This window comes from Vanellus vanellus (genome assembly GCF_965231255.1).
Source record: "Vanellus vanellus genome assembly, contig: HAP1_SCAFFOLD_2385, whole genome shotgun sequence".
NCBI classification, from domain to species: domain Eukaryota; kingdom Metazoa; phylum Chordata; class Aves; order Charadriiformes; family Charadriidae; genus Vanellus; species Vanellus vanellus.
The window spans coordinates 1-10,574 of NW_028128948.1; the positions used below are offsets into that span (position 1 = coordinate 1).

Consider the following 10,574-nt stretch of genomic DNA (forward strand, 5'->3'; position numbering starts at 1 on the left):
CCCCCCTCCCCACTTCCTTTATCCCCCCTCCCCAAATTAGGGGTGGGGGGTGTTGTACCTTGTGCCTGTTGTGCCCGAAGCCCCCCAGGACGGGCCCAGCCTGTTCTCGCGGGGGGGGGAAAAGCCGGGAGCCCAAATCCCTTCCCGGAGAGAAGAAAGGGATTCAGGGAGGGAGGGAGGGAGGCAGCGGGGGGGGGTCCTCCAGTGCTGCCCCCACCCCAAAAACCTTCTACCCACCCCCAAAAAAACCCTAACCCTCCCCCAAAACCTTCTAACCCCCCCCCAAACCTTCTAACCCCCCCCCAAAACCTTCTAACCCCCCCCAAAACCTTCTAAACCCCCCCCCAAAAACCCTTTAACACCCCCAAAAACCTCCTAGCCTCTCCCAAAACCTTCTAACCCCCCCAAAAACCCTTCAACATGCCCCAAAAAGCCAACCCCCCCAAAAACCCTAACCCTCCCCAAAACCTTCTAACCCCCCCAAAAAACCCTTTAACCCCCCCCCAAACCTTCTAGCCTCCCCCAAAACAGGCTAAGCCCCCCCAAAAACCCTTCAACATGCCCAAAAAACCCAACCCCCCCAAAAACCCTAACCCTCCCCAAAACCTTCTAACCCCCCCAAAAAACCTTCAGCACCCCCAAAACAACCTTCTAAGCCGCCCAAACCCTCTAAGCCCCCCCAAAACCTTTCAACAACCCCCAAAATCTTGTAACCCCCCCCAAAAAACCCTTGAATACCCCCAAAATACCTTCTAAACCCAAATAACCCTTCAACCCCCCCAAAAACCCTTCAATCCCCCCAAAACCCCCTTCAATCCCCCCCAAAACCCCCTTCTAACCCCCCAACAACCCTCTAAGCCCCCCCAAACGCTTCTAAACCCCTTCAAACCCCTTCTAAGCCCCCCAACCCCCTTCAACCCCCCAAAAACCTTTCCTAATCCCCCAAAACCCCTCTAAGACCCCCAAACCCCTCTAAGCCCCACCAAACCCCTTCTAACCCCCCCAAAGCCCCCTTCTAACCCCCCAACAACCCTCTAAGCCCCCCCAAACTCTTCTAAACCCCTTCAAACCCCTTCTAAGCCCCCCCAACCCCTCTTCAACCCCCCAAAGAACTTTTCTAATCCCCCAAAACCCCTCTAAGCCCCACCAAAGCCCTTCTAACCCCCCCAAAACCCCTTCAATCCCCCAACAACCCTCTAAGCCCCCCCAAACTCTTCTAAACCCCCCCAACCCCCCTTCAACCCCCCCAAACCTTTTCTAATCCTCTCAAACCCCTCTAAGACCCCCCAAAACCCCCTTCTAACCCCCCAAAACCCCCTTCTAACCCCCCAAAACCCCCTTCTAACCCCCCAAAAACCCCTTCTAACCCCCCAAAAACCCCTTCAATCTCTGCAACAACCCTCTAAGCCCCCCCCAAACTCTTCTAAACCCCTTCAAACCCCTTCTAAGCCCCCCCAAACCCCTCTAAGATCCCCCCAAACCCCTCTAAGCCCCGCCAAAGCCCTTCTAAGCCCCCCAAAAAACCCTTCAACCCCCAAAAAACCCTCTAGGCCCCCCTCAAACTCTTCTAAGCCCCCCCCAAACCCCCCCCCCCCCCCCCCGCGCACCCACCGGCTGGTAATCGAAGGCGTAGCCATCCCCGGCCAGCCCGGGCAAGAGGGGGTCGGCCAGGGGGGGCTGCGAGACGCGGGGGTTGGAGACGTTCCCCAAAACCCCCGTTTTGAGATTAAACCCTTTGCTGGCGGCGCCTGAAAAAGGCAGAGATTTGTTTGGGGGGGGGGGGGGAGAGAGGGGAGGAGAAATCCACCCAAAATGGCCCGTTTCTCCTCATTTTTTTGTCGGGGGGTGGGGGGATTTCCCTTCTCTGCCCCCAGAGGGGGTAAAAAAGGGGAGCGAGGGGGCGAGGGGGGCGCTCACCTCCCAGGCTGTTGGCCGGCAAGAGGCTGTGCAGGTTCAGGTAGGGGTTGAGAGGAATTTTGAAGTCTTTGGGGGGCTCCCCCAGGAGCGAGACCTGCGGGAGAAACATTGCGGGGGGGGGGGGGGGGCTGGGGTGGCTCCTCGAGGGGCTGGAGTGGCTCCCCGGGGGGCTTGGGTGACTCCTCAAGGGGCTCGGGTGGCTCAGGGGGCTCCTTGATGGACTGGAGTGGCTCCCCGGGGGGCTCCTCAAGGGGCTTGGGTGGCTGCCTGGGGGGCTGGAGTGGCTCCTTGAGGGGTTCAGGTGGCTCAAGGGGCTCCTTGAGGGGCTGGAGTGGCTCCCCAGGGGGCTTAAGTGGCTCCCCGGGGGGCTCAGGTGGCTTCTGCAGGGGCTTAAGTGGCTCCTCAAAGGGCTCGGGTGGCTCAGAGGGCTCCTTGAGGGGCTGGAGTGGCTCCCCAGGGGGCTCCGGTGGCTTCTGCAGGGGCTCGGGTGGCTCAGGGGGCTCCTTGAGGGGCTGGAGTGGCTCCCCGGGGGGCTCTGGTGGCTTCTGCAGGGGCTTGGGTGGCTCCGTGGGGGGCTGGAGTGGCTCCTTGAGGGGTTCAGGTGGCTCAGGGGGCTCCTTGAGGGGCTGGAGTGGCTCCCTGGGGGGCTTAAGTGGCTCCCCGGGGGGCTCAGGTGGCTTCTGCAGGGGCTTAAGTGGCTCCTCAAAGGACTCAGGTGGCTCACAGGGCTCCTTGAGGGGCTGGAGTGGCTCCCTGGGGGGCTTAAGTGGCTTCTGCAGGGGCTCGGGTGGCTCAAGGGGCTCCTTGAGGGGTTGGAGTGGTTCCCTGGGGGGCTTAAGTGGCTTCCCAGGGAGCTCTGGTGGCTTCTGCAGGGGCTCGGGTGGCTCCCTGGGGGGCTGGAGTGGCTCCTTGAGGGGCTCAGGTGGCTCAGATGGCTCCTCCAGAGGCTTAAGTGGCTCCTCGAGGGGCTCGGCTGGCTCCCTGGGGGGCTTGGGCACAAACCCCGCCGGAGGGCCGTTTGGCGACGGCACAGAGCCCCCTCCCCGAGGTGCCACAGGCTGTTCCCGGAGTGAGGGGACCTTACCCCGGAGGCGGGAGGTCCGTTCTCGCTCTGCTTTGGTTTTTGGAGGCCGCTGATGACGGAACCCAAAATGGAGGTGGTGAGACCCTGCAGAGCCGGGGGGGTGACGGCGGCGGCGGCGGCGGGGGCGAGCTGCGGCACCTGCGTCCCCAACACCGCGTTTTCCCGATCGACTCCCACCGGTCCCAGGAAAGAAGCCAGCGGTACGTTTCCAGAAGGCAAAATCGGTGATTTGACGTGTCCCTGTGCCATCTCACCGGGCAAGGGGCCACCTGGCGAGGACAGAAGGAGAGAGGACAGCATTCAGAGCGCGGCGAGCTCCGCGGCGATCCCCGTTGCTCCACCGAAAAGCCGTAACCGGCTCGCGGCGTGCCGTGCTGCCGGCTCTTACCTGAGGAGAGCTCTCCCAGGAGCTGGCTGGGGGGCTGTGCCGGCGCGTTGGCCAAAGCCAGGGCGCCGTGGGGCAGGGAGCTCAGCGGTGAGTCGCCCAGGATCCCCGGTTTCTGCAAAAGGATAAGCGAGAGGTCAACGCCGGCATCGCCACGGCAAATCCGTGGCTCCGGAGGTGGCGGAAACCCCGGCGCTCGTGGGACGGAGGGGGAACGGAGGCGGCACGAGGGCGGCCGTCGGCTAAAAACTCGGCACAAGCACCGAGAGAAACCCGTCCGTAAATTTCGCGGTTCCTTAAGCAGAAATAACACCGGGGAGATGCTCTCCGCCAGGGTTCAGCACCAATTTTTTTGCGCAAAATGGTCCATTTACGCCAAAACGAAGAGCCGACCCCACCCAGCCCTGCGCAGGAACGGTTTGCCGAGGCGGTAAGTTGAAGGGGAGCCCAGGAGAGATGGGGGCTTCCCTTATCTCACCGAATTCGGCACGAGGACCGGCTCAACAAGCGCGGGAGGGAGGCAGAGAGCCGACGACCCCGGAGAGGAGCCGCTCCCGGAGGCCAAACCCTCCAGGCTCCGAATCGGAGCAAAGACTCGCTTCTCCCCATAAAGAGAGCGGCTCCGGCGTCACCACCTCCGGCGTCACCACCAAAAGCCCTTCGCCACAATCGCTGCCTGGTTTTAAGGGAAGGAGGACGCGGGGAAGGCGGTCTTGAGGGGGGGGGCGGGGGGGGGGTGTCCCGGCGCTCCGGCACGGCACCGCCACACACACAGCACGTTACCGCGCCGGCTGCCTCCTACCGCTCACATGGAAGAGGGTTTGGTTCTCTTTGTTCTGCAGCAGCTGAGTCCAGACCTGGTTCTGCAGTAACAGGGAGTTCCCAAGCAATGCCTTCTGGGGCAGAAAGCAGAGCGAGAAAGACCAGAAAAAGACAGAAAATCACTCAAAAAGAGGAGAAAACCAAGCGTGGGGCGGTTCTAGAGGCGCGGAGAGAGCGTGAAGCGCGGCAGGGAGCTTGAAGCTTCTCTGCTCCTCTCGCTTTACTCCTCAAAGCGGCAACGAGTTTTCGGAGAAGCCGCGTGAGCCGGAGCAGAGATAAGAGGGAAAGAGGCTGCGGAAAACGGCAGCGGAACGAAGCCGCCGTCGGGTTTGGAGACCCCCCGGCCGACCGCGGCAGCGCGGGCGGGAACCTGAGCTAAGAGGAGCTTTGTTGGCGGGAGCGCGGAGACTCCGGCACGACGGCGGCGTTTGGCGGAAAGCGACGCCGGCAAGGGCGAAATTCCCGCCTACCTGCTGGGCTTGGGTTTGGTTCTGCAGGGCGAGTTGGAGGAGAGCCGTGGAGAGGGCCGGGTTGGTCACCAGCGGTACGGAAGGAGCGGCGCCGAGGATTCCTAGAGGGGGGGGAACAAAAAAAGAGGCCGGAGGAACCGCCTGCTGCAGCGAGGACGAATTCCCCGGGCTCCGCTCTGCGTTGGGCCTTACCCTGTTTGCCTCCGACGGCCCCGTGGAGGAGGGGGTTGAGGAGCAGCTGGAGGGAAGCGGGATTTCCCAGGCTGTTGAGAATTTGGAGGATATTCGGCTCAGGGAGAAGCCCTTTCCCACGATTCAGCGCCTTAAAAACCAAAAACCAGCACATTAAAACCCAAGACGGTCGATTTCCAGGCTTGCCCCATAAAGGGCCACCCTGAGTTTCCCCAAACCGGCAAGATTCCAGCTCCCAAAATCCAATTCCCAGCAAGATCCTTCCCCAAATAATCCGGTTGCAGGGCAGGGAGGAATCGACCGACCCATCCCTACGGCCGAAGCGCAGCCGCGCAGTTTGCCATCGCTGTCGGCAGCTCCGCCGTCTGCAATCCCGCCGGCGCCGCACCTGCCCGGCAAAGCTCTCCCCCGCCGAGAGGCCGTTGGATTTTGGCAACAACCGGCGTTCCTGCTCCGAATTTTGCGGCGGCACGCGGAAATGTGGCAACAACAAGGGAATTTGCGCCGTGCGAGCGGAGCCTGGCAGCACCGGCACGCCAGAAATGCCCAGAAGCAGGAGCTACAGGCAACAGACGGCCGCTCCGTAGGGAATCCGTTGGGAAATGTGCCGGCTGCTCGGCGACAGCCTGCTCCAGGTTGGATACCCGACCTTGGGAATGCCATGGCGGTGACGGCAAGCTGCGAGGGGAAGAGGGAGCCAAGAGGAGGAGGAGGAGGAGGAAGCAGCACACGCAAGCCTCACCGTCGCCTGCGCGGCTATCAGGGCAGCCAACATGCTGCGACCGGGAGGACCGGGAGCGCAGAAGGAGACTCGGATGTGATTCCCGGCGAGCTGCAAACCGTCCGTGGCCTGCTGAACCATCTCCGCCACGGCCGCCGATTCGTACTCCAGGACGGCGAAGCCTTTCAGCTGCCCGTCCTGCCCGTAGGCGAGCTGGGAGGAGAGAGGGATGCCAAAAGGAGGGTTAGCACCGCGGGAGGAGAGGGAGAGACCCGAGAGATCACCCGCAGGCTGTAGAGAAAACAAGTCAGGTAATCACAGGACGGTTTGGGCTGGAAGGGACCTTGAAGATCATCCAGTGCCACCCCCTGCCCCGGGCAGGGCCACCTCCCCCCAGCCCAGGTTGCCCCAAGCCCCGTCCAACCCGGCCTTGAACCCCTCCAGGGATGGGGCAGCCACAGCTCCTCGGGGCACCCTGCGCCAGGGGCTCACCGCCCTCACGGGGAAGAATTTCCCCCCGCTGTCTCCCCTAAATCTGCCCTCTGCCGCTGCCAAACCGCCCCCCCTCGTCCCACGGCTCCCCTCCCTGACCCAGAGTCCCTCCCCAGCTCTCCCGGAGCCCCTTTAGGCACTGGAAGGGGCTCAGAGTGCTCCCCGGAGCCTTCTCTTCTCCAGGCTGACCCCCCCACCTCTCCCCCCCTGCCCTCCCAGCAGAGGGGCTCCAGCCCTCCCAGCATCTCCGGGGCCCCCTCCGGCCCCGCTCCACCAGCTCCGTGTCCTTCTGCTGTGGGCACCCCCCGAGCTGGAGGCAGCACTGCGGGGGGGTCTCCCCAGAGCAGAGCAGAGCGCAGCAGAGGGGCGCAGTCCCCCCCTCGCCCTGCTGGCCACGCTGCCGGGGGTGCAGCCCGGGTTGCCGGGGGCTCGCTGGGCTCCAGCACACAGTGCCAGCTCACGGCTTCTCCCCCACCGACCCCCCCCGAGTCCTTCTCCCCAGGGCTGCTCTCCACCCATCCCTTCACCCCCAGCCTGTCTTACTGGTATCGTGAATTATAAAGTGTATTTGTGGCTGCGCGATGCTCAGTTAAAAGCCACAGAAGTAGATAAATACAGAGAATTAAAGCCACGGTGTTGCAGGAGAAGCTTGGCTAAGAAATCAAATCGCTTCCGGTTTTTAATAGCCAAATGCTGCAGATTCTCAGAGATTTGCTTTCTGCTCGTTGCGGGTGATTTTTTTGTCTGCCGTCGTCTCCCCCCTGTCCCCACCACAAACCGCAAAACAGTTCCCTTGGGCTCTGACAGAAGTTTATGAGTGAATCCATTTAGAGAATTATTTTAGAGAATAAATGAGAATTTATTCACGCAAACCGGGAATTTGATTCGATATTAGGCAAAAGAAACAGCGGGCTGTAAAGCCATTTTGCTAAGTTAGGTGCTCAGCAGCGCTCCCCTCCCAGGCGATCGCTGAACAAACAGCGCTGAAGGACTCTGCGCTTTGAGGATTTCTTTCCGATCTCAAACACAAACGACCCGCGCTTTAATTGTTGCTGCATAATTAAATCCTTTCTGATTTTCATCTGCAGCAACAGCGGATGCCGAGATCATCTCTTCTCAGACCAGAAGCACCACCGTTCTTTATTTCTTAATTATTCTCTTGCTTTTTAAGTGGTTTTTAGGTAGTTTCCTCAAAAAAAACTTGTCTTGGGTAATACTCTCCCCACGCACACTCTTTCAGACGAAAAGGAAAGTCCTGACATCGTTCCCCTATTCGCCCTGTTTTAACTCAAAACCTTAAATTTACCGTGCCTGGCTATTTTTCTCCTTGAGTTGCTCCCACAAACGTCACCGCCACAGACCGCAAAGCTTTCCCAGCTCCGTGCCCACATTCCCAGGGCAGAATCACTTCCCCGCTGCCCGACGCGAGGGTGCCGCTCGCTTCGGGCCACCAACCTCCCCCGGGAGCTCAACCCAAGGGGGGAAAAAAAAAAAAAACCAAACCAAACCAACAAAAACCACATCGATTCCCCCCCCTCCAAATCCTCTCCCGGTCCCCCCTCACCTGGCAAAAAGTCGGGGGGCAGGCGGCGGAGAAGACTTGCCGCAGCTCCTCCAGATCGGCGTAGTTGTGGGGCAGTTTGTCGACGCACAAGCACTTGGAATGGAGAAGGTCTAAAGTCAACTGGTTGACGTCCGTCCAGTGGACGTAGAGAGTCCGGGTCCCCAGCTGCTTCCCCAGCAGATCCGACTTCGCTCGGGCCGCCGAATCCTTTTTCATGTATTCCACAAAGCCGTAACCTTTCGAGTGTCCCGTTTTCTTGCTGTACACCAAGAAACACCGTTCCAGGTTGCCGAAAGGTCGGACCAGCTCCTCGAATTGTTGCTGGGTGTAGAGCTGGGGGAGGTTGGCGATACACAGGAGAGCGTCCGTGGGCTGCAGCTGCACCGAGATCTCTTTCTCCCGCAGTTTGCTCAGGTGGAATTTTTTGATGGCCGATTCCGCCTGTTCCCCGTTGAGCAAAGTGACAAACGCTGCGGGAGCAGAGGCGGGAGGGGAAGGCTGAGGTTCTGCCCTTCTTTTTCCTTTTTTTTTTTTTTCACCCCAAAACGTAGAGCCACAGGTGGCAAGGTGGAGGGTTAAACCCCGAGCAATCAGAGGGGGGGGGGGAAATTCGCCCCTCCATCCACCGAAAATGCCAAGGGAAGGTCTCAGCGAGTGCGAGACGGTGAAATCCCACCGTCCTCGGTGAAGCCTCACACAAGGTGACCCGTCCCTGAGCTCCAGGGAGACACTGGGGACGGGGATGGTGCCCCCAGGTCCCAGCCACCCTCACCCCACCACAGCGGGAGAATCCCCCCCTTCCCCACAACTCCCACAGCTTTTTCTACCCCCAAGAACTGGATTTTGGGGTGAAGGGGGATAACACCGGTGGGCGCAGCCCCCCAGGAGGGGCTGGATTGAACCCCCTCGGTTTGGAAAAGCGATGCAAACCCCACACTGTGACGCACAATATCTCCCGGGGAGGGGTAAATAAACCCCACATCCCTTAAATTTTCTGCCCGCCAAGAGCTAATCACCGCACGGAGGGTCTGGTGAGCGCGGCTGAGGGAGAGACTGCGTGTTGTCTCAGTCGGGGAGGGGGGACAGGCAGAGAATCACTGCAGAATAAGGCGCCGCATTTCCCAACAGAACACTCGGCAACGGAAAAGCCACCGAACGCGGTATCGGGGACGGGGGTGGGGGGGCTGTGCCCGGCCGCCGCGACGGATTCGGTGCTGAGAGAGCGTTCGCCGGAGCCACCCGCTCCGCGCCAGAGCAGCTTACTCACCAGTCCCTTTGTATTTGTCCACAAAGCAGTATTTCAGCTCGTAGTCGCTCAGCAGATCGTGGACTTCCTGGATAAACAGAGGGATTTTAAATAAAAATAATTTAAAAAAAAAAAAAAGTCAGCTTCTAGGGAAAGACTCCGGCAGGTCCCCCGATTTCTACGGATTGCCCCCCAAATATTTCCCCTCTCCCTAGGCTTGGGAGAGGGAGGGGGCCTCGATTCACAGCCACGATGCTCCTCGGGGCTCCTCATCACGCGCTAAAGCCAAACCCTTTGGCCCCGATGTCACCCTTTCTTCCTCGAGGCGTCACCTCCCTCGTCCCCAGTTTGACACCCCGGGGAGCGTTTATCCCTTAAGGCCGCCCAGGGAAGCTGCTCCTCCTCCTCCAAGATAAACAGCTTCAAGCCAGTTCCTGATGACTTTGCCCTCCTCGAAATGATTTACAGACCTTTGGCCTCTCCGACACCCCCGGGCGATAATTAACGATTATTAGCTCCGTTTTACGGGGAAGAGGAAAGGGAAAGGGGAATTAAGAAGGCGGCAGAGCAAGCGCCGAGGTGGCTGCGGCTCTCGGGGTTCATATTTGGGGCTCGTTAAGCAGCGCTGGCTCTTCATCAGAGCTCGGGTTGGGGGGGGGGGGGGGGGGGGGCAGCTCTCCCGGGAGCCGTTAAAGCGATGGGACAGGATTTGGGGGGTGGGGGTGGGGTGCAGGAGGGACCGAGGGGGACATTCTCAACCCGAAGCCATGAGGGGTTCAGGTGTCCCAGTCACGGTCTCCCCTCAGCGTGACCTCCATCACCCCTCAGGCCGCGCCTGACCCGGGCCCGGTCTCCCCTCGGTCTCCCCGGTCCCCCTCAGCCCCCCCTCCTTATCTCCCCACTCCCTCCCGGTTTCCCCTCAACACCCGCATGGTTCCCGGTCTCGTCCTCGCCCCTGTCTCCCCCTCAGCTCCGCCTCCCCAACCCCGGGCCCGGTCTCCCCTCAGCCCCCGAGCTCCCGGTCTCGTCCCGGGCCTGGTCTCCCCTCAGCCCCCCCCATAGGCCTCCATCGCTCCTCAGGCCTCCTCCGTTCCCGGTCTCCCCTCAGCCCTCGCCTGACCGGGCCCGGTCCCCCCTCAGCCCTCTCCCGGTCCCGTTCCTCCCCCCGCAGCCTCCCCGGTGCCGGTACCTGGTTGCTCACGTCGGCCGGCAGCCCGCGGATCAGCACCTTGCGGCGGTTACGGAACTGGCGGGCGCTGCGTTCCAGGCGGCTCCGCACCTCGGCCGGTTCCAGCACCGGCAGCTCCTCCTCGGGGGCCCGGCCCGGCCCCGCCGCCGCTACCGGTAACTCCGGGCTCGGTGCCGTTACGGCGCCCGCCAACGAGAGCGCCGCTGCCGCCGCCATCTTGGGCACCCGCCGCCTCCTGGGACCATCGAGAGGCAGCCGGCGGGTAGAGCGGCGCCAACACGCCGCCGCCCCATTGGCCCGCCCGCCGCCGCGCTCACGCGGCAGCACGCGGGGCGCTCATTGGCCCGGGCGAAAAAAACAAGCCGGCAGCACCGCGGCTCGCTATTGGGCGGAGGCGCCCCTTATTAGCATTCCGCCTCCTGATTGGACACGACCGGACGAGCCCTGCGAGTTACCGCACTCCATTGGCTGCTTCTCGGGGGCCACGCCCCC

The 10,574-nt window shown here is 61.6% G+C and overlaps 1 protein-coding gene across 1 annotated transcript; it reads right to left on the reverse strand.

Annotated features, from left to right (window-relative positions):
• Positions 1–58: 58 nt before the first annotated feature.
• RAVER1 (ribonucleoprotein, PTB binding 1) lies at positions 59–10,414 on the reverse strand (the record flags this gene model as incomplete). The annotated part of the gene is made up of 11 exons (XM_082499780.1): positions 10,083–10,414; positions 8,915–8,981; positions 7,648–8,117; positions 5,613–5,804; positions 4,871–5,000; positions 4,679–4,779; positions 3,390–3,501; positions 3,002–3,270; positions 1,918–2,011; positions 1,611–1,748; positions 59–138 (listed from the first exon to the last, which is right to left on the reverse strand). Coding segments are annotated over exons 1-11 (1,869 nt in total), but the record flags the coding sequence as incomplete, so codon positions are not given.
• Between the last annotated feature and the right edge of the window lie 160 nt (positions 10,415–10,574).